The sequence below is a fragment of the Syngnathus scovelli genome, chromosome 6 (genome assembly GCF_024217435.2).
Source record: "Syngnathus scovelli strain Florida chromosome 6, RoL_Ssco_1.2, whole genome shotgun sequence".
Lineage (NCBI taxonomy): Eukaryota > Metazoa > Chordata > Actinopteri > Syngnathiformes > Syngnathidae > Syngnathus > Syngnathus scovelli.
The window spans coordinates 15,121,409-15,145,313 of record NC_090852.1 but is presented as its reverse complement, the minus strand read 5'-3'; the positions used below and the strand labels follow the sequence as shown (position 1 = coordinate 15,145,313).

Here is a 23,905-nt window from a genome sequence, read left to right as displayed (position 1 = left end):
AATGAAAATTGTTTTTGAACTGAGGTTCCCTTATTTTGTTGCACAACCTTTTGAGGCAATGACTAGACATTTTTGTAACTTGCGGTAAGAATTCTGCACCTCTGAGAAGGTGTTTTTGTCCTTCAGCTGTCTACAATAATGTTTGAAGACGAATTTCTTCAGACAGCATATTTCTCTTCCTTCCACAGTGACTTTCCATGATTATCAAGCCAGGCTCTCGGAAGGCCTCTCCGGAATAGCTCTAAGCTTTTCTTGGGGTACCATCATTTTGTCCAGGCCTATTTCATGAATTCATTTTTCAAAACTATAACATGTATAGTTTTTTAAATAATAACTATAAAGCAAACATTTATTAACATCATAACAATAATAAATAACGTTTACATGTACCCTAAAAGGACATTAAGGAGAGTAAAGGGCAGCCAAGTGTGGCAGGTGTGTGTTGATCTGGTCAGAGCAAACATTATAATACAAATATGAACATGGTCCTATGTTACCTCTCATTTGTAGGAACAACAGTTCATAAGTTCTGAAATGTGTAAATTCAGGTTGGACTTGCAAACACCTCTGTGTCAAAACTTATAAAAAGTTTAATTTAATGCCCAACTCAATCAATCAATCAATCAATCAATCAATGAAACTGTTACTAGTTCAATAAATTGTTCAAAGAGCAAACATCATATGTCAATAATAATTGTTCAGGTTATATATAGATTTAGGTTATTATTTATGTTCCTTATTAAAATTCAGAAATCTTTCTCATGTCATGTCAGTAGTTGACCAATGTTTAACACACACTATAAAACACCTGAAAAGCAAGATTACGTCAAGTTGTCATTTAAGTTTAAGAGTGAAAAAGTGTGTCGCTTTAAATTTCAGTAATGGTAGTAGTGGTAGTTCACCCCCCGCCCCCCCACCCCAAATCTCTCCTTGTGACATCCTCATAGGCCACTCTGGAAATAGATAAATAAGAACTATATAAAACATATTACTATATTGGAAAGTACCCAAGATGGCTTTTAGTTGCCACACGAGCCTTTGTATAGACCTCACATCCTCTTTTCACGTGGGGTCTGTGCCAAACCACGTGGAATCACATTTGTCATCGTAAAGCAGGATATCCGATATGGCTATTCGAGAATATATGGCAGTCACATAACATTAAACTGGTGGAGTTTAACATGCAGCAGAGTCGCATTGGTGCCCAATAATTGTGAGTGTGTGGAAGTCTAAGGGCACATTCCAAGATATTTCCATATGCATACTCAAGCAAGCACGTATCATCAAGTTGCTATATTAAAATTGTAAACTGATACCATTTTCCAACATGCATCAGAAAAGCTTAAAAACCTCTTTCTTTATTTCACTTGTCAAAACTGTAAAACATGCTACAAACATGAAATTGGAAAACCTTTTCCCGTACTTTTTTTTAAATAGTTATTCATTTAAAATGATTTATATTCTATTAAGCAAGGATTTGAACCCCCTAAAAAAACAATAGAAATCACACTACTTTAGTTTCTTCAATTATCATTGTATTTGTTAAAGAAGACACTTGTTGAGGTAAGGGACAGGTAAGGTAAATGACAAGTAAACTGCCTTTTGGGAGAGGAGCATGACACAGTGACACAGATGTAAAAGCTCTAGTTGCAGTTTTTTCTCTTACTACGTCCCCCAAGCACAAAACGATCATCGTTTTTTAGTTGAATGGCCGACTGTTCGTCTATTTCAAAGGTTAACAAAAAGTCAACACCAAGCATTTCTCATTCATATATTCTGTGCAAGACAACTAGTCGAAACAATGTTCTGATTAATGATTTGTTTGTGAATCAAACAGGCAAAATCTACTTTTTTTTAGTCATCTCAGGTAGCAGCGATTTCGCTACTTATCGACAGAAAATGAAATCACAGTTGCTCAGGTCACAGCCAATCACGTCTCATCTTCAGTAAACCGGAGAGCCGTGATTGGACCTGTGCACTGAGCCACTGTAATGTCATTTTCAGTCGACAGTAAATGGCAAATGATAAAAACAGGTTAACTTTCTTGCTTAACTCATATTCCACAAACTCATATTCCACAAATCTTAACCAGAATGCTGTGTTTATACTAGCGGGGGCACATACGCTATTGTAAAGAAAATTTTGGGGTTGACTTCAACTTTAAGGCCTAGATAGACCAATTCGACATCAGCCAAATGTGACCGATGTCTACCCCCTGTGCTGTCCCCCCTAGCAGCACACGAGCCAAGGAACTCTGTAATCCAGTAAATGTTTGTGCAGATCTAGATTAAGGTGCACTTTCACTTCATGTTGCTTGAGTCACTATGGCACCCTTGAATCAAAATGTCAAAATGCCTCCATTTGTAAGCCCCAACATCGTCTGTGAATGTGGACACTGCTCGCTAACTAACAAACTACTCGAAATAATTTATTCATGGTTGGGGTGCAATAGAAGTGTGTTGTCCACAGTGCAAGCAACGAAGAGGCCAGATGATATCAGACACTGGCAATGGCAAATTACAAGTATTAGTGTGCAAGGTGTACGTGAAATTATATTTTTTGTATTGTAGTTGACCCAACCCTCAGTCACAGTCTTTCTTTTTTCATATTTTATATCCCCTATCCATGGGATTATATTCCATTTTGGCCACTCAAAACCTTCCTTCTCAAGATGTTCTTTATCCATAAAAACATAATTTGTTCATCTTTGTTGTCCATCACGCTTCAATGGTATTATTTCTGACAAATACAGATGGTCATTCTAGGAGTCTTCCTCTCCTGTGGACACTGCCAATCGCATGGCGACAGGCAGATGATCAGTGAGGCCAGCCAATTGTGTTACAAAGCTGAACTCCTCTATTTCCTATGAAGAAAGGGAAAAAGTTCTCATGATGAATCATTCAAAACCACAAGTAGCACATCTTTAAAGGCATTTTGTTCAGATAGCGCAGGGTTGCCAAAAATTGGGTTCAGGAAGCTTTTTGCAATTTTGGGCTGTTTGGTACATACAAATTGTTGTTTTGCCAAACCCCGGATGTTGGGTCCATTTGACCCAACCTCCTTGGTTGGTCTAATTTTTAAGCCATAATGGGTCACCATGTTCTGCCACAAGGTGGCGTCATGCAGCAGTATATTTTTCAAGTCATGTTTTACAAATGACGTTTTAGATTTTCTATCTATCTATCTATCTATCTATCTATCTATCTATCTATCTATCTATCTATCTATCTATCTATCTATCTATCTATCTATCTATCTATCTATCTATCTATCTATCTATCTATCTATCTATCTATCTATCTATCTATCTATCTATCTATCTATCTATCTATCTATCTAGTTAGTTAGTTAGTTAGTTAGTGAAGGTGCATGCCACCTGCGTAACCACCACTGACCATTTGTGAAAATACCCCTAAACACTGATTTTATTGTGCAATGGTTCCAAGCCGTACCAATTTCCAGTCCTGTTGGAGGCCCTCGTCACTGTAAAGAATGTAGTCAATCCGGCGTCCATTGCCTTTAAGTGGAATGTTCCTTCCCTTCTGGCTGCTGGAGGGACAATGGCTTTTACTGGGAGGAAACACCAGGTACTCCTTTCTGCCCTCCTCGTTCTCCATCACTCTATGATGCACATGAGAAATGACAGATGTATGAAATATTTGATGAATATTTGCAATACAGAAAGACACCCGTCCAATTAGTTTGGCTTGTTTGGCATGTTTGTGAATTAGATAGACGCACTACGCCTCATTTGGTGTTACTGCCTCGTCCACCAGTGCATCTGCATATTTGGTGACAAAAAGTAGACAAAATTTTAGATGGGCTAAAAGGTTTGTTTTACGGTGCAGGTGGTGTAACACAATTTTGGTGCTTTGCGGATGTGAGTGGTGGATATCATGTACAGCGGGTCCTCGGTTTACGACGGTCTGGAGTTACGTTGTTTCTTGTTTACGACATACATCTCATATATTTAAAGCCTTTTTTTTTTTGCATCGCAAGCGTTGTAAAGGCGTTGTAAGATTTGTAAAGCGCGCGGGACTAGTGTACAAGTCAACCACAGGAATAAAAGTAAGAAACCCTACCTGTGCTAGACTTGCAAAAATAGGGCCCTAACTTTCGAACACGATGACAACAACATAGCAAGATTGTATACGTGACTTACTTTTGTAAACTCTCTGGTGAACTGACCTCATCATCATAAAGGCCACTGGGATCCAGCAATGTACCTTTACAATTGTACAGAATAAACACATTACAGTGCTTTAGGATACAGACAGAAAACATAGAAGCACACAAAATGAATTCTTCATTTCAAGATATGATTTAATACTCCTTTAAATTAAACATTTTCCTCATGCTCTGTAGCTGTTCTTACATGAATTTTCCTGAATCCCATTAGGGCACCCGGATTATGACACACTTGTATAAATATAGTTTGAACAGTGTTACATAATAATAGTGTCTCCGTACGTTGCCAGTTTCTGGTTATCTGGTTTCCTTCTGTATCACACATGCTTGTTAGTTAACTGAATACTCTTAACTAACTCAGATCAGCTTTTCTGAAACCGAATACTCAGAGTAAGTCAACTCAGAGTTCAGGGATAGATGTTGAACCTTCTTTTTGGAATACCCCCCTTGCACATCTGCAACCATAATGTGAACAAGCTGTATAAATCAATTTAGTAAATGTTCATTTTACTTCTAGAATATCATGGAATCAGATCCCCATTCCGAATTGTCCTAAAATGAAATGCTAATAATACATCCTGCTTCTGATAAATACTAGCTGGCAGGCTGCCTGCCGATTTAGCTATTGTGTTGTGTTAGTCTTTTTCTTTTTTTTGGGATAAGCTTCATAAAATAAGATAATCCTCCCCGCAATCTTTCATTAATTCACTCTTCATTTCTTGATTCCGTATTTTATTACTTTTAAGAGACACAACCTGATCTGTTGTGCTCGTCCATCAGACAAAATCTCATCTCCATAAATAAGGCATTGATGAACAAACACACACTTGTCCCGGAACTACCGCTGGCCTAAATAACATTTTCTATCCAGACCAAAACTTTCCCATGCATCATCGCTATTCCAGATGGATTTAATTTTAAAAGGCATGCTGATTTAGCCAGAGAGTAGATTATTGTATTGTTTATATCCTGTCACTTTAAGTTTCCAGACTGTATGAGTTTTAAATGAGTGACAAGAGCTGTCATGTGTGTGTATTGTTACCCAAAGCCCATGGTTTGTCCTCTCCTGGCCCCTGGCGACACGGGTCCTTGTATATAGAAAAAAGTGCATGTTGTTGTTCCAACTTGTCCTCTGTTGAAAAAAAAATACAAATATTATTCAGATAGACCTGAAGTGGGGGTCCAACATAAACCGCATCCACGAAAAGGTCCACAGAGATGTTACTGAGGAAGCATGACAGTCCTGTATCCTGGAGTAATTCTTTCTTGCAAAATTCAGAATCCAGGAATTTGACATTGACCTGAATATATAAACATAGACACAGTGCATACCTGAAGAGCAATTGTCAAAGTTGAGGTCACCCAGAATGACATCAAAGGCTACAAGGTCTTCAAGAACTTTTTCCCCTTCAGAATGATGTGATGAAGCCTGGCGGAACTCCGCCCCCCACTGGAGCAACAAGTCCAACTGTTCACATCGCACAGAGGCATCACCTGGCAGACAATACAGAACCGAAGAAAAGGAAACATTGTGTTAGTCATCATGACAATGAAAACCACATAAAGGAAGACACCATTGCTCATTTCCCATTATCTCAGCAAAACTATATTTTTCTGTACATGACAATCAATACCTTGTAATTGTAGTCTACAGTATACACAGGATATTTTTGTGTACACCGCCTCTCACTCAATCAACAGAGATAGTCTCCAGCTCACCTTGAAAACAAATACTAGATAGACCAGACAACTTGATTAAACGCAGTAATATTGTAAAAATAATAAGTTATACACACAAAAAAACCCAGGAAGAAACAACAATTATGGGCCATAGTTTTTGAATTTCCAGGACACCGCCAAGTGTAGACTCAACTGTTTTCTACAATGTTTTACAGGGTGTATTTAGGAATGAAATAGAATGACGTTCATCACATGTCAGTGGAGGGCTACCTGCACCTCGACCAAATTTAGCACCACCTGTGCCACAACTTAGACTTGCTTTTACCTAGTCTAATTTCTTGTGAACTTTCTGTCATACAATATTTATGTGTGGGTGGGACATGTTAAAGAAAACGCACTGGGTCCACTGGACCGTCCAGTATGGCAAATTCCTAAATATGGTAAACTAGACTTCCACGAATAATATGAATACAACGTGATCAACTGCTGACCAATCCAAACCTCTCTCTCTGAGATTGATACCAGTTTAACTGTGACCCTGAATAGAATAACTTGTAGAAAATAGGATGGATGAATAAAAGTCAAATATAATTGCGCATTAAAAATTTGTTCTTTGAGTGCCCATCTACTTCAACTGAAGGATGTTCACATATTGTAGGGCCCTGTTTTCTGTGAGGCAAATACATTTTGTACTTTTTACCCCTGCCGATCCTCCCCCTTAGTCCCATTTCTTCTCCTCCCCCAAGGGCCTTACGTTTAATCTATATTTAGTAACCACCCTGACAGTGCTATGTTTGGACCTGCGAGCAACGCAAGAGGAGCTCAACATATCAGGCAAGGGTGGGAGACATGTCTTAAGTAAAAAATGAGGGAGCCATTGACCAGAGCTTTAAATAGGTCTGTGACGCTTTAAACAGCTTGAAACAGTCGCCATGGGAACTGCAGGAGGAAGAAGGCTGAAATTTCAGTGCACACAATTCCTACATGTGGCTTTTTGAATGGACCACCACATATTGTACAGAATTGAAATGTCTAGTTCTGGTCACACACGTTTTTACACCTTTAAAGCAAAACATTGAAATGTAAAACACAAAGTAAAACTTAGATCTGTAAAATGAGTATGGTGTAAACTTTACACCATACTCATTTTACACTGTAAAGAAACGCTTTGACAGCCGAAGACCATGCAGTATGATTATACCTTCGATGGCGTGGAGGTGAGTGCATGTGAGATATCCCACAACCCTTTGCTCTTGATGGGAAGTGCCCACATGAACCTGGAGACACAAATATTACATCGTGTGAATAAAAAAAATGATCAATAACTTTACGGGGAATTTTTGTAAAGCGTTTCAGATACCGGCACAGTACAATCCACAAGTAGCTCCTAGTGGCACAAGCTGGATTGAATCAGTGGGGGAGAAGGTACAACAACACAATAGTCATCTCAAACAAGCGTAAGAGGGAATTTTATACCGTATTTTCCGGACTATAAGGCGCAGCTAAAAACCTCAAATTTTCTCAAAAGCCGACAGTGCGCCTTATTATCAGGTGCGCCTTATATATGGACCATATTGAGTGTGCCTTATAGTCCGGAAAATACGGTAATATAGTATATTGCATCATCATATTATATTGTTTATTGAAACGGTTTCCCCTGCATATCCGACAATACTTTTAGTAGAGGATTCCTTTGGTACTTGGACTGGCAGAGGTCCATCAAGGATGACTCAATCATGACCTGAGTTTGAGTCTTTGATTTTAATGATCTAATTTTACATATCCACTCCAAATTTTCATTAAGTGTGAGTGAATGTGAATGGTTGTTTGTTTGTTTGTATGTGCCCAGCGATTGGTTTGGACCATTAAGGCATGTTTGGATGAGTTAAGTGAGAAACGACCAATATGACATTTACCAATGTTTGGTTTTGTATGAACGTTTAGCCATTTACTGGCAGGCAGTTAGTTAATCATTCTGTTGATTTTGAATGATAATCTAGAAATAAAATTAGATTTCTACATTACTTTGTTATCTCAGCAGGTGCTTCCATTGGTGTGAAATCGTAGGAACTCTTGAATCTATGCAAATGGAAAATGGGCTGTACTTGTATAGTGCTTTTCTACCTTTGGTACTCAAATTTCTAAACCCCAATTGGAAATAAAAAAAAAAAAAATCCAGTCTTGCTAGTCTCTAATTTATGAAATGATTTTATTTCTTTTTATATCTCTCATCACAGGGTATTCAGAGAGGAGCAGAAGTTAAAATGAGACATGAGCAACGATTTCACACAAAAAGCCAAATCAAGATGAATTACAAAAGCCTCAATCAGCAGAGGCCCAAGGCGACTGTAACTAATTACCTGAACATTAACATCAGATAAAGAAAGAGCCAAGATTTCATCTTTCATTCCTCCCACAAGCTTGATCACTTTAATTTTGCCTTGACGACAGAAAGCAGTGAAGAGACTGATAATTTAGGAAGATTTTTAGCATACTGTGCAGAATCCTCCATGTGAATGTTACTGCTTTGAAAAGGTATTTGTCAGTCATCGGTATTTAACATCTATATATATTTTTTCAAATGCATTTATCTTTTGAAATGACTCTTTTTCACAATACAAGTTAGAAAAAAAGAGCCTCCAGAGTGAGTATAAGTCACAATTTGGGGGGATTTTTTTCCCCCAAATTATTTTGAGGATCCCTGTTCCCTAATCGTGGGTGTGTTCAGAGAAATGCTACGAGCCCGAACTGCTTCAATTGCAGTCAGCGCAACCAGCCTGCAATTGAAGTAATGGTATCAGCATCAAAGGCACTTTCAGATGATGTATTCTTTAGAACATTCATCCTGAAAGCTGCAGAATTCGATTGTCCGGAGAAACGACAACATTAGTCTAAAGAGGCAAATTGTGGAAGAGAGCATTTTGTAACTATCAGAAGATTTGGCCAGCCAGGGAAGAAACAATCAAAACCTGCAAATATAACAAAAATGTCATCACAAACTTCTAGTATTACCTCAAGTGAAAAACACATTGCATTTTTTACACACGCTGTCGTCATTGATCCAGCAAAATTATGATCAGGTGATTTTATCTGGAGCAGAAAGATGCCAGACATGTCAGCATCTTGTACGGTGAGGCGGAATATAATTAGCGATTACTAGACCTAAGTATGATTTTGATGCAATAAAATTTTTTTGCATCTTACTGAAATTAATGGTGTGTTTTTAATGAATAAACATACAGTCCTTTTAACACACTCACACACACGCACACGCACGAATGGTAGGAATAATTATAAGAGGGGATAAGTGTTGAGTCTGAGCTTTAATTACTAAGCACTGGGTCCCTCTACAGGGAAACATTTTTAATTAATATTCAATCTCTGCCTCTCTCTCACTTTCTCCCTCTCTCTTTAACTCCAATCCATTACCTCTCCACAAGATACAATTCAGACAAATGCTGCTGACCTGCTGCTGCTCTCCGGATAAATACATCCACTGGGAAATAATGATAATGAATGTGCGCTGCCCACGACTTACATTTCCAAGGAACGAAATCCATGAGCGATGTGCAGCTGAATAAATAATTAATAAAATAACGCAGCACAGGTTGATGTACAGCTGTCAAACTCGACAGTAATAAAAGCTCTTTTGAATATGGATCCAGCGCATACAAACAATGTGCAATAAACCAAATAGCGGATACTGGGATCAGTAGTGTTCTACCTACCGGCGTAAATCCCGTGAATAACACACCACGTTGTATAATCCCCCCCCCCCCATCAGAGTGAATAGGACGACTGAATAAAGACTCAAAACATACCAATAAAGTGCAAATGTATTTAAACCCAGGTTAAAAAAAACATGCTGTTTTCCCCAAAACAATGATTAAGGTATTTTTTAAGTATTTTTAAAATCATGTTTTCAACAATGTTATTCATGCATTATTTGCAATTTAAATAATTTCAGCAGTCGCGGACAGTCCATCAGTACAGATGGACGCTCCGTAAGTCCGCCATTGCAATTCTTCCTCACATACTGTCAAATATTTTTATATATATATATATATATATAGAAAATGCACAAAGCTATTCTAAATGAGTAAGAGAGCAATCTAGGAGCTACAGTCGAAATTCCATCTCTCGGCGTGATGCTACGTTCGTGCTCTCCCCGTGCTTATGCAAGACAAGTTTGGAAGTAGCTCTTCAACTTACTAAGACCGCTGCACTTTATGTCATTTCAAATCTACTCTTCCTTAATGATGAAGCCACTTATGCACTCTAGCACTAAGTGCAGTGGTAAAGTAAAAACATTATGCATTGCTTTGGACTGCAAAGGGACACATGAGTAAACTTCTCTCAATAAAAGAAGAGGTTTCAAGTTGTCTATAATAGTGTTCTCCTAGCTTGGATTGAACCAAAGCACAAACATTTCTCTTTGGAAGAAAAGAAAGTCTCACAATACACCCCCTGCCCCCCCAAAAAAAATTTGTAGTTACAAAACCAAGTATACACAGTCTCACACAACACACACACGTTCAACTTAAGCCTTATAAAACAAGCAAACGTTGGGTAAGTTAAACATGGCTTAGTTTTCGAAGAGTTGAGATTGAGTACTAACTGGGTATATTGTGACGTGAACATTCATTCACTCATTTGGGTTACGTCACATCCTGAAAAAGCCAACCGAACCAGCTGTGCCTTTTATGGAGCATTGTACACCTGTAGTCTAAAATCTGGGATGCTAAATGCTAGGATTGGTTTGTAAGCAGTTTCTAAGCACTGACGATCATTATTGTTCACTAGGTTTTAAAAGCACACACTACACTACAGCTGATGTTAATGTAAATCGAGATCTTACCTTCTACAGTCCTATAGAGTAGTATTCTCCAAGCAGGGGTATACATACCCTGAGTAAACATGTTCAAAATTTCCTCGCAACTAGACAAGTACAGAACGTTGGGGAACATTTTCGACCTTGAACGAACCCTCGCAAGAATCCAAAATTAACTACTGACCCAAACACTGGCAAGTGTTCGCCCTTGAGAGGGTCCATCATCTATCCAACGATACAATAGTGATTTATGTTAGCAAACACACAATGCTAACATTCCACAAAAGAAAATCTAAAAGAGAACAAGTGACTAACCTTGGCAAAGAGTGCTCCTTTGGCTGCCAGTGCATCCTCTCCTCTTCCATTGGGGTAGCACTCATAACGTGCATCCAGGATTGGGTAGCGACTAGCTAGCAGCAGGCCGCTGTTTAGGAATTTGAACCTGGAACAGCAGCCCTTCCAACCGTATCGCCCAACATCACTCAATACATAGGGAAAATAGCGATGTAACTGCTGCCGCAGTCGTGTTGTTGAACTATGGTCAAACACTTCTTGTAGGGCAAGGAAATCCAAGTTGGCAGGGAAAAATGCAGAAATGTCATGGTCGAAAGTCTCATCTCCATGGCGGCGCTTTCTACCGGGGCGTTTGAATATTGAGGTGCGAGGCACGTGCGAGAGGGTGTTGTTGGAGGATATCACTCCGTAGCCATCGCTTCCATGGTACCGAGCAAGGGATTCTCTTGAGGCGGTCATGCTGCCCACATCACCTCCTGCCAGCTCCCCTGACTGATGGTTCCCTGTTCCTGCCTCTTTCTCCTGGGGCTCTGGCTCAGGGGCACTGATGCTGATTTGAACACTTGAGGTGTGAAGTGGACACTCTGCGGAGGCCTTAGCCTGTGTCTCCTTTCTATGCATGGGGCAGTCATGATTAGCTTGCGTCTCCTTTCCATGCATGGGGCAATCATGATTAGCTTGCGTCTCCTTTCCATGTATGGCGCAGTCATGATTACCCTGTGTCTCCTTTCCATGCAGTTGGCAGTCATGATTAGCTTGCGCCTCCTTTCCATGCATGGGGCAGTCATGATTAGCCTGTGTCTCCTTTCCATGCATTTGGCAGTCATGATTAGCTTGCGTCTCCTTTCCATGCATGGGGCAGTCATGATTAGCCTGTGTCTCCTTTCCATGCATTTGGCAGTCGTGAGTAGCTTGCGTCTCCTTTCCATGCATGGGGCAGTCATGATTAGCTTGCGTCTCCTTCCCATGCATTTGGCAGTCATGATTAGCTTGCGTCTCCTTTCCATGCATGGCGCAGTCATGATTAGCCTGTGTCTCCTTTCCATGCATTTGGCAGTCATGATTAGCTTGCGTCTCCTTTCCATGCATGGGGCAGTCATGATTAGCTTGCGTCTCCTTCCCATGCATTTGGCAGTCATGATTAGCGAGGCCACTATGACAGGAAAAGTGCATTGGGCATTCTGGAGCCTCTGCCAAGGTGTGTATAGGGCAGTCCGAGCTGTTGTTATTCTCCACAGAGTGAAGGGGGCAGTCCACGGTTGTGCTTCCTGCATCTGAATGAAGGGGACAGTCAGAGGTTCCGTGAATTCCTGCAGGATGAAGCGGGCAGTCCGTAGCACCGGCAGGGTGAATGGGACACTCGGCAAGTGGTTCATTTTCAGTGTCTGCTGGCCCGTTCATAATGTGTGTCTGATCTGGCCGCTGGTCCAAGGAAGAAGTACGACGAAACCCTGTGGCTAGACTGCTGAAGGAGGCCGCGCTAATGGTTGAGAAACACCAAGTGAAAGAATAACATCAGTGTATTTTAAACAAAAATACACACTTATCTGTAATAGGTGTTGTACATACCTGATGGACGTGTTGGTTGGCGAGTCAATGTAGATTTTGATCTGAGGTCGACAGGCACCATTTCTGATCCTCTTACCAACTTCACGTGCTCTCCTCTGTGTGTCTGAAAGGTTATTGAACCTGGCCAGAGAGTCCGGCAGCAGGCAAACGTTGGCACTGCAGAAACAGAAGCTCTTGCCCTGAGGTCTCCAGTCCCTGATCCCAACAAACCCTGACGTAGCATCACCTTGTTCAGCTTGGCGCTTTTCGAGTCTAAACAAGACAGGGAAAAGTTAGTTGAGGAGTTTTAGAATATCGCACAGACACAGTACCAAACAAGTATTCTTAAAGTTTGGGGCATTTGTTTATTATTCACTTTTCAAATCAAAGCTGATTAAATCATTGCATCATTTATAAAAAGATTAAAGATTTGAAAGATTTGAGATTTGTATGCTTATGTCCCTCAAAACACAGAGGAACAAATCAACACTAACCTGTGGTAGGTGTACAGATAGGGTTGACGGATGGCCTGCAGAGGAGCCCAGATGACAAAGCCCAGGAGGGCAAAAGGCAGAGAGGCGAGGAGAAGGAGCAAGTAAAGAGGCACCATTATTAGGACACACAAAGTGAGGAGGGAACACGGATCCTGAGAACGCTGGCGCTTCTCGAGTGAAGTGGCCAGGCAGGAGGCCAGGAGCTGATCCAGGAGCCAGTAACAGGGAAACACCAGGCTCCATGACAAGCCATCCAGGAAGTGAAGACAGGAACTGGAGTAAGGGGTGATGTGGAGGACCATCTCTGTCTTTCTTAATATAACAAACTAACAGTCACTTTCTTCTCACCTCGCACACTGTCCACACTCTGATTGACAAAAAAAAAAAAGTCTTTCCACAAGCAAAAGACTGAGAGATTAAAACAAAACAAAAATCTTGAAAAGACCCTTCGATTTGCTAAAATCTGCACTACATGATTTGGATTTTTATGTTCATAGGGAGTCTTCAACACTTATACCATCTGCAGATGGTAACTTTTCTAGACTGATGATAGGAGGTGGCCATGATGGAACTATTCTTGCAAGGACTTCAGTGACGTCAGGAGGAATCCATGTAACATCACCATTTTTTAGGACCTACAAATTGATGAGAGAGAGAGAGAGAGACAGAGAGAGAGAGAGACAGAGAGAGACAGAGCAAAAACCAGAAGCCAATTATTTACAAATGTGATTGCACTTTAGTTTACATATTTAAATATTCAGATATTAAAATGTGATAGACAGTTTTGCACGATTTGAATGAGGCAAAATAACATGCTATATCTCTCAATTACATTATTATAATTATTTGTTTCAGATGTACTGTAATTATTTTCTGTATAAAAATTGGTGTTCAACATGTCTCTTTTTAAACTTGAGTCTTGCAAAAGAGGGGCTCGTCTTATAATCAGGGTCGTCTTATATTCGGGCCAATACGGTACTTATTTTATATACTTTTAGTCTAGAGTTTCATACTCTGGTTCTTGTCATCATCCTAAATCTATTGTCACTCAGTACCCAGTGGTAACCAATTGACTCTGTCTTTTAAAATAAGATATTAAATCTCTTCTTCAACCATCATCACCCCTACCGCTTTAAGCGACTTGACTTGACTTGACTTGACTTGACTTGACTTGACTTGACTTGACTTGACTTGACTTGACTTGACTTGACTTGACAACTTGCTATATCGCTTTTGTACTACCATTCTGTGCACTCAGACATCCCAACTGCAAAACATAGATATCCTTATCACATTTGCATTCAATAGATTTTAACCATGACTCACAATTAGTCAGTAGCCCTTTGGGTATCAATCCATACAGGCGCCGGTCTGGCGAAGCTTATAGTGTGTGCTTTTGTGCATCCCAACTGCCTATGTCTACATTGGGATGAATGCAGATTGTGTGCGGAGCCAATGTTTGTTCTATGTAAGCCAAAGCAATCGGTGTGTAGTGGAGCCATACGTCACATGGACGGGGGTTGAACATCTGTCGCTATGTTAAACACCGGGACAGGAGTCACCCATCTGGCTTGATGCACCTACATCTGGTTAATGATTATCACACGAGACATTGTTGTAGCGCGGAGTTTATGCCAAATACAAAAATTACAGTGATTTATCCAGCTACACAATGATACACATTTGGAGGGAAATTGAATAGATTTTGTGAATTCATTTTCATTTTGCCTCCCAACCAATTTTCTGTATTATGAAAAATAAATAGCTTATGATTGCAATCATTTTCACTGTGCGTCTTTTACATGTGCTGAACTTTTAAATAATAATAAAAACTTTTAAGGAATTTGAGAATACATGTCAAAAACCAAGACAGCTAATATTTTATGTGTGGTTGATACATTCCAAAACATCCGTTTCCAAATTGTTTCTTTTTTTTGTCTTTTATATGTGCCAAACGTTTAATTAATGATAAAAACCTTTTAAGAAATTCGAGAATACATATCTCCACCTAAGAATGAAGCACATACATTAGGGTAATATTTCATATGTGACTGGTAAATTCCAAAACAGCTTTTAACTGCAAAGTCAGCTCTGACAAATTCTTTGACATCAAAACAGACGACCAAAGCCAAGGCAGCCAGTTGCCTCTCCTTGCAAATACATTTATATTCATGTGTACAATGGGCACGGAAGCATGGGCCCAGACAGACGATTTTTCTCGTATATGAGTATTCCCTTGGGGTACACGCAATAAGTCAGGCCTAGCACACACACAAAACTGCACCAACCTCACACACAGCGAGCGATCCCTTTGCTCTCACTCCGACCAGTAGCAGTCAGTATGATTATTCATTATTGATTTGTTCTACTTTTTTTTTTTAAGCTAACAGCGGCCTGCTGTGAAAACACAGCCGCACATGAGATTACTACTTCTTGGATCAAGCATGCAAATACAGTTCCACATTGAGAGGAGCCAGATGAGGTGGCTCGGGCATCTCCTGGACGCCTCCCCGATCAATACTTTTGGTTCCCATAGTATTGCTTTTCTACTTGTTCTGTCGTTCATTTTTAACAGAACCTGGTTTCATTCAAACCACCCAGTCGTTTTAGTGTGACAACTCTTGTTGAACATAAAACTGACCATATGTGAGGCTGAGAATAGAATGAGAAAGAAGAGGAAGTTGAAAATCAGGTTAACATGCAGCGCAAAAGCGCAGCCCGCCCTGTCCAGATGTCATCTTTAACCTCAGCACCTCACTAGTAATTACTATACAGAGCTGCCTCTCGCTCTCTCTCCTTCCTCACCACTCTTTGCACACTAATTGAGGTCACCAAACGACATGTGGTTCATGCAGGTAATGAAAGATTTTGTGCTGTACCTCAAAACGCTGTGTGGTCTTTGCAAACCCTTCCTTGGGGTCCCTCCTCTTTGTGGCTGCTCGTCATGAATGTCTAAAGCCATTTTTAAGAAACACGGCTCACTATCGATACATGCATCTTGCATCCTGTGCTGAAAATTACCAGCATCAAGTCTAACCCATCGAGGTAACATATTGGTTTGTGTGACATTTAAAAAAAGATGCCTCTGCTCGTAGCGTAGTACCCATTTTCAGGAGAAATAAATCTTCCAAAATCAGATGCAACAAGCAATGCCATCATCACAGATTCTGCAGAAGAAGAGATAATTGTCAGAAATTAATATAGTCTGTTTAATCAATAAACAAGATAGGACTAGCAACACACACTTACGAAGTCACACAATTTCCTAATATAAACCACACGAGGAAAGATTATCTCAACCAAACCCAAATCCTGCTTTCTGCCTTTAGTAGAGGTAAACGCAGGACCCAAAGTGGAAACATAATCTCTCTGTGTTCACACAGTCTGTTCACACAGACCTGGCAACTTACCCCTCCTGCACACATTCACTCAGTGTATATTTGCACATCTGGACACACTAAATATAGTTTCACACTCAACTCTGCATCGAGAGTTACTCCAAACATACATTTCGGAACTTTGATTGGTGATATTGACACACAATGACATGGTTTAGCAGCCATCAGACTGGAATAACATTGGTTCAATTGTTGCCACTGCTCCTCATTGGATTTCAGATCAACACTTGATTGCAATTTATAATGACGTGTGAGGAGGATATGTGTTTGATATGTTTGAACATTTGTGTGTTTTAACAACACAACAGCCTGTATATGCTTTGTTAATATTTCTGTGTCGTTTGTGTGTGCGTGTATCTGCACAGTTGACCTTGTCTAGGTTGTCTGTCTCATACTGTGAGTCATTACAATGAAGCCCTAAAAACATGATGTAACATGACAATGGCTAGTATATTTCAGGAAAAATCCCAAAAGGTCTGACAACAATAAAAGACACATTGAGTTCATCCTCAGGGGGAATTTCTAAATCCATGTGATCTCACTCCATCCTACATCTAAGCCTGAGTGCTGTTGACCTTGGTCAGTTCCTACAGGAAATAATGACAGAGTTAATGATGACCCGCATAAGATGATTCAAGTGGGTTAGTGTTTTTGTGAATGTTACTATTAGAATGCAAAATATCAACATTGGGTTCTACTTTTCTAGGTTGAAGCTGTCATTTCCCATTTCCGGCCGGCCGCCTTTCTTCCGTCTCGTCTCATTTCACTGAGTGCACGGTTCTAATTGTCTTTAAATGGCCAAATGCATTTGATGTATATTTGCAAGGGAATCACTTTCAATTGAGCTTTGTAATTTGACCTCATTCAACAAAAAGCATTTGACAGATGAAAGCAAACATTACTGTAGAATAAGATGTGGTTTGCAATAACAAAATAGGAATGCACGGGACTTTACATATCTTCTTAGTAATATGTCGTATAGAAAACCCAGGTATAAATCACATTAGTATAAACAAGGTTTGAAAAGAAAGGTTCCTCAGATTTTTTTTATTTTTAATTATTTATTTTTTCTTTGGAATACTTTTTAGGAGCTATACTCTGCTGGTACAAAGTAAGGTCCATAAGCCTGATTATTCGATAGTGTGAATGACGGGAGGATGGCAGGCATACAATAGTGAAAGAAAGGAAAGATGAGGCCTGTACAACAGTAGTGTGTCCCCTGTAGAGCCACGAATAAAAAAATAAAACAATTATTGTTTTATTTATTAAACTCGCTGAAACCAATCACTTAGTGTAGGCAAAGAGATGCTCATCTATTATTCATGTATAAACAGACAAGCCGCAACACTAGAAAACACTAATGCAATGTTCTACAAGAGATGTATGAAAAATGATGCCTATAAAGGTCATGGATTCCCTCAGATTGGACAGATGGTCACAATGCCGTGGTGGCTTGGTTACATATTTCCCTTTGTCTACACTTCTCGCTATTCTGAATCCATTTGTGTTGTGACTGATTGTTGAGTTTTGTTGTTGAGGTGTGTACAAGTACATTCAGTTTTAGATTTGGGTTTTGTTGTGTAGACTATGTGCATGCTATTTAGATGCGTTACAAATACTAAAAGTAGTCAATAGGTGAAAATTAAGCAATTGTGAAGCTAAGAAAAGATGGAAAATGTCAAAAGCATGAAACAGTGAGGCTGGAATTCTCCAGTAAGTGCGAGGTTGAGTCTCAAAGATCCCGGTACAATGTTTTACCACAAATGCAAAGTTGCTTGAGATTCCAACCAGGCATCAGCGGAAAAAGAAGAGGTCATGATTTGCACTTGCATGGTGTCTTTTAGGACAGCCTCACACATTTATATTTATGCATCACATATTCATCATGATGGCAAGAGCAGAATGAACTCAACCAGACCATTTTGTCTGCCATTATAATGAATGTTGCAACTAGATCCTTCATCACAGAGTAGGACAATAAACCAATAATGTTTTTTGGAGTGTGGGAGGAAAAACAGAGTACCCAGACAAAACCCATTTACATGTAGGAAGATAAAACACAAGATACCTTGGTGATTATTTTACTTGGCAAATGAGCTTGTGGACAAGCTAATGTTGTTGAGAACCTGAATTTCCTCTGTGCGTGTTATTCCGATTACTTCAGGCAGAAACTTTATCAAGTTATTTCTGGAGAAATGTTTTTTTATTTGATACTGACTTGGTCAGTGGTTTTTTTTTCCGTAGTGTCCTCAACTACTATAGTGTTTATTTACTCTCAAAACAGTTTGACAAAATAAGCACTCTTCTTTTAAGCAATCTAAAAACGTGGCAAAAAAATAAATAAAAAATCTGTGTACTACTGCATCTACGCCCCCTCAGCCAGACTTTTGACATATTTTGTGTAAATGATGAGATGAAAGAGAGAAGGACCAGGAAGAGGGTGGAGGAGGATGGTAAGTGTATGTTAATTTATAGCTCGTCTCTAATCAGCGCTACAACATCCAATTTGGGCTAAAACAGTCAAATGCAGTAATCATATAGTGGCTGGAACTCTGTGTGGGCCCAAGATAGCCTACAGTCTATGCAGGCTGGCTGAACACACTCCCTGACCATGGGCCATTTTATTTTAGGTTACATTGCTGGCTTTTTGGATATGAAACTGAAATTCAAGTGATTCCTTAAGCGCTTGTCATGTGTCATTACACAGACAGGACAAGACATGAAAATAATGTGAGTATTTATCGTCTGGCTCATTAAATCAAATGACTGGACTTCCAGTGGAAAATGGAGAACATTTTGAAGCTTTATTGAGAATTGCTACCCTTACCAAACAGTCTTTAGGAGCCCTTCATTTAATGCAGATTAAAGTATTGTGCATAGCCTGCAATGCAATGACCAGATGTGGTCAAAAGTAGGCCGACTGAATAGAGAATCAGGGTGACAAGCCAATGAAATAGCTAATCCCAAAGGCTTTCAGAGAGTATCTGCTTGTCTGATCTATTCTGTGCTGAAATTGACGGAAAGCATATCACCCATTCACGTGCTTGGAAGTGGAAATTTGGTGCATTTGAACATTTGGCAGACTCACGGTTAACTCGGTACGTGTGTATGCAATGTGTTCAAATCAATGTTTAAATGTAATTCCAAAGATTATTGAGAAGACTGACATTTGAGAGGAATACATATTTGTCTTTATGAAACTATATTTACAGTTAAGCTCAGAGTACAGTTGGATCGATTGAGATTGTCAAGATACACAACAACCATTCGGTCACAGTATACGGTTGGTGGAAAATGCCATTTTTGCTCTTAATAAATGTTGATTTCAAACATAGAAGAACAAAACTGCTCCATGCAACCTCTCCTGTACCTCATCTCTCAATGAGGAAAAAAAAAAAAGAGCACAAACATGGTGGCAAACAGAGCACACCACTGGTCAGGGATAGACAAACATACCAAATGGAAACAAACATGGTGGGTGGAATGAGTGGAACAAAACAGCTATTTAGACCATGCAAAGTGACTGTTGTAGAATGCAGACTAAGAGGGCTCTATTTTCGCAAACGGTGTAATTCCCTCCCTCGGAGGCTGATGTTACCAACACACAGACAAATCAGATATATGGATGTCTGTGCCGATAAGGGAGTGACCACAGCTTCAGTCATGGCCAACCAAAACATTCTTCCTCTTATTCCCGTGGCCTGCTAATGATACATTGACAATCTCGACATGATGGGGTGTAGACAATCAGGAGGGGGTCGAAGCAGGCACATACTGTATACGTTCAAAACATCTTCGCCTTGGAGTGGACCTCTCAGAACCTTGCTCGTTCATTCACAAATAAACCCCCTCTGTCAAGACCTCAACGAATGACACTTCATTCTCAGTGTTCACATTACTTAACTATCCATCCATCCATCTTCTATACAGCTTGTCCCCACGGGGGTCGCGGCTGAGGCGTGCTGGACCCTATCCCAGCAGTCATCAGGCAGTAGGCGGGGGACACCCTGAACTGGTTGCCAGCCAATCACAGGGCACACAGAAACGAACAACCATTCGCACTCACACCTAGGGAGTGCTCAATTGGCCTACCAAACATATTTTGGGGATGTGGGAGGAAACCGGAGTGCCCGGAGAAAACCCACACGGGCACGGGGAGAACATGCAACAATCATATTCTAGAATCGTCCTTTGCTTAAAAGTGTAACTTTCCTAATATCAAATTTGCAGTTGAGCAGACAATAGACATACATGATCATTTTATATGACACGTTCCACATTTACTGTACGGATGCACTGCAGAAACCAGACCCTACACTATCAGGTGTCATCGGTCTCCATACAGCCTGTCTGCTCTATTACCTGTTTGCTGGATCACTTTCGAAACTTAGTACATTTACCACTAGACATGGTCAAGTTATGCCCATATACTATTACTATTAATATACTACATATATTTTCAAGGTTTGTATTGTTATTCTATTTTAAAGATGCTGTGTGGCGGGAGCCACCAACTATGCCGGACAGCCACCTTGGGGGCTGGACCCTCAAACAATAATGAAATAAAAATCTAACTTTGGCAAAACATTATTTGTATATATGTTTCATTTCATTACAACACTGAAGGTGTTATTAGGCTGCTTTAGTGTGGACCACATGATATTTTCTTTTTGATCCTCGAAATTATAGAATCCAGTCATGGGACAGATTGAATTGTCCTGCAGGCAAGATTTGGCCCCCAGGCCGCTAGTTGATGACCCATCACTTGTGTATGCCCTTAACTTTCCTTATGCTTAAAAATAGTATTGTTAATATTGTTATTGATTACAATAACAGTGTATCTTATGTCCCATGTTGCTCAAAAACATTTGAAAATGCCCTGTGTAATTTTAATGCGGTTTACTGGTGTAGAATGTTGAACTTTGAGTTTTTTTTAATTGCAATGTTAATGAAGTTCCATCAAAAGGATTTGTACATGTGCATGAGGATTAACTACAGGCAAATAACACCTCAGAGTTTTGATGAGAACACACACACATTGCACAGTACATGACAACCTGTAAAGGTTAGTCTCTTGATGGTTGAAAAAGTTCAGCATATTTCATAGCCTTCTGCTTGTCCTCAGGAATAGTGTCCTACAGCCATTATTACCACCAAAAAGCAATTATCCTGGTTATCAAAAGCCTTTATTATAACCCACTATAATCATTAAAGAATTGGGCTTCAGGCCCAAGCCGGATCTATAGGAAACAACAAAACCATTCCTTTCCTTTTAGACTGAAGTCATTATACTCATCATGCTTTCATCGCTGCCATTTCCGTAAAATGTCCACTTTTACTTTCACCCTCGACTACTGAGATATGAAGTGATGCTACCATTCCAACAGAGACATTGAGATCTAAGCATGTACAAACAACAAAAACTGTTTAGGTCATGCTTCATGGTTACACTGGTACTGTGACCTATATAATAGGAGCTTGGAAAAGGGTGAGAGCTACACAGTTTTTTTTTTTTTGCTACCCTTTTACAGGCTTACTAGCATTATAATATACACAAAATTGATGACTGAAGTACAGACCATATTTTCTGGAGGGAAGGAAAATAAATATTTACACTTAGTTTCTTTCTGTTTATCACAAAAATAACAGGGGAGGAGCCAATATTTTTTTTTTTAATCGCGAGGTGAAGGGATTTTTCCCCCCGAATCAAATTAATCATGTGCTTATGGAAACCCAAATAACATAAGTGGGCACAGTAATATTTGTCGTACTCTGATTCAGAATAATATAAATATGATTCAGAGGAAGACAAATATTACTGTGATCATCTCTCTTGACTGTGTACCCACGCACAAGAAAGGGGAGCGCGGGGGATGGGGTGGGGTGGGGGGAGGCTAGTAAGAGAGACAGGGAGCGAGATGGGTCATGCAAATATGATACAAATATTGAAGCCCCGGCGGAGCTTTAGGCGCGGCTAGAAGACCGCTGACCATAGACACGTTGCAAAAATGCCTTTAAACACTCAGCTAAGCGCGAGCTCAGCTCCACTGTGAAAGAATAGTCCGTTCATCATCAGCGATCTTGTTATGCTTAGTTGAAAAGAGCACTAGAAAGAGAACATGACTTACCGTACGGATCGGGAATCTCGCCTACATTTGTTGAAGGCAAGGTGTGCACCGTCTGGGGTCCTCGTGCGCGTGCGTGTATTGTCCCCCCCCCCCCAATGAAGAGCTGATGGGAATCCAACCTTCCCGAACCAGGAGTCTGGCCAGCGAGACTGAGCGAAGGAGAAAGACGACGAGCGATATCTGTTCAGCACCGTACGACTTCGAACAGCTCTCCAATGACGTCACTGCCAAGCCGCGACGCCACGCCTACTCCCACGTTGACATCCCAGGCAGCGGATCTTGAACCTTTAACAAAAGCAAGTAAAAATTGTAATGCAAATAACAGCAATCCTAAAAAATAAAAGGCTATAACGATGATATCTATCATTTGTCACATTCAAAGCGAAACTTTTAATGCTACTTTAAAGGTAAATTAATTTATTGAGAATCAAATCAAAATCCATTTTTATTTGACAAGTTTGAGCATGCCAAATAAGGAATTTGACTCCGGTACATCTCTGTACAACATTTAGGTAGCTAACAACATTCAGTACAATGTGCAAAAATGGTCCCAGATATCATTGAACACAAAAAGAAGTATTTTGAGTCTATGTAGTTGTTTCACAAAAGCAGACAATCAATAGTCCAATCAAATTGCTCATACTGTATGCATGATGGTATTTGTGTGCCAAAGCAATAACTATTGATGTTGCTTGTTGTGAGGTTCAACATATCTTCACACAGCCTTGCATTTATGCTCGTAAACTGAGGGCTTAATTATCGTAAAAAGTACATCACGAATGTGTTGGGATTGTAGTTGTATTGTATGATTGATTAGGAAGGTGTCTGATTAGTAATGAGGCTAAAATGTGACTTCCTCATACTACAGTATGTGGCCTGCACTGTGCTAACCCACTGCTCCTTGGCCTGCTGGGGATTTTTTTTTTTCCTAGTTTGGGTCAACCACAAAGGCGTGTACAGAAGGAAAACATGCTGGGCCTCTTATTTTCTCTCATCTGGCACTGAGGAAAATGGTCGACTTGACATTTTTGATGTAGCGAACTGTGGCACTTAACAGCTGCATCTTCTCTGCCATCAACACTCTCTCTCTTTTGGTTTTCTGCTTATGAGGGAGGCAGGGATGGAAATATCACATGTTTATGTAAAAGCAATCTAAAGACAATGCATCTTTGATCAAATAAAGGAGGAAACACACAAAAAAAGAAACTTGCGTACGTAGCGGAACGCTAAGATGTTCTAGTCCTCTGTTTGGATTCTTGTATTGCTTCAGTTGAGAACATATCCGTACATGAATGGAGTCTCTGAACAGATTCAGTTCTTGAACCATGATTATACTGTTTTGTG

At 40.0% G+C, this 23,905-nt stretch overlaps 1 protein-coding gene across 1 annotated transcript; it reads right to left on the bottom strand.

The window, feature by feature from the left end:
- Positions 1-1,337: 1,337 nt before the first annotated feature.
- On the bottom strand, positions 1,338-22,783 carry smpd3 (sphingomyelin phosphodiesterase 3). Its single transcript, XM_049722266.2, has 10 exons — positions 22,562-22,783; positions 13,036-13,670; positions 12,563-12,814; positions 11,015-12,473; positions 7,070-7,145; positions 5,521-5,682; positions 5,231-5,320; positions 4,163-4,226; positions 3,453-3,621; positions 1,338-2,863 (listed from the first exon to the last, which is right to left on the bottom strand). The coding sequence occupies exons 2-10, from the start codon at positions 13,335-13,337 to the stop codon at positions 2,762-2,764; spliced, it is 2,676 nt and encodes an 891-aa protein (XP_049578223.1). The 5' UTR covers positions 13,338-13,670; positions 22,562-22,783; the 3' UTR covers positions 1,338-2,761.
- Between the last annotated feature and the right edge of the window lie 1,122 nt (positions 22,784-23,905).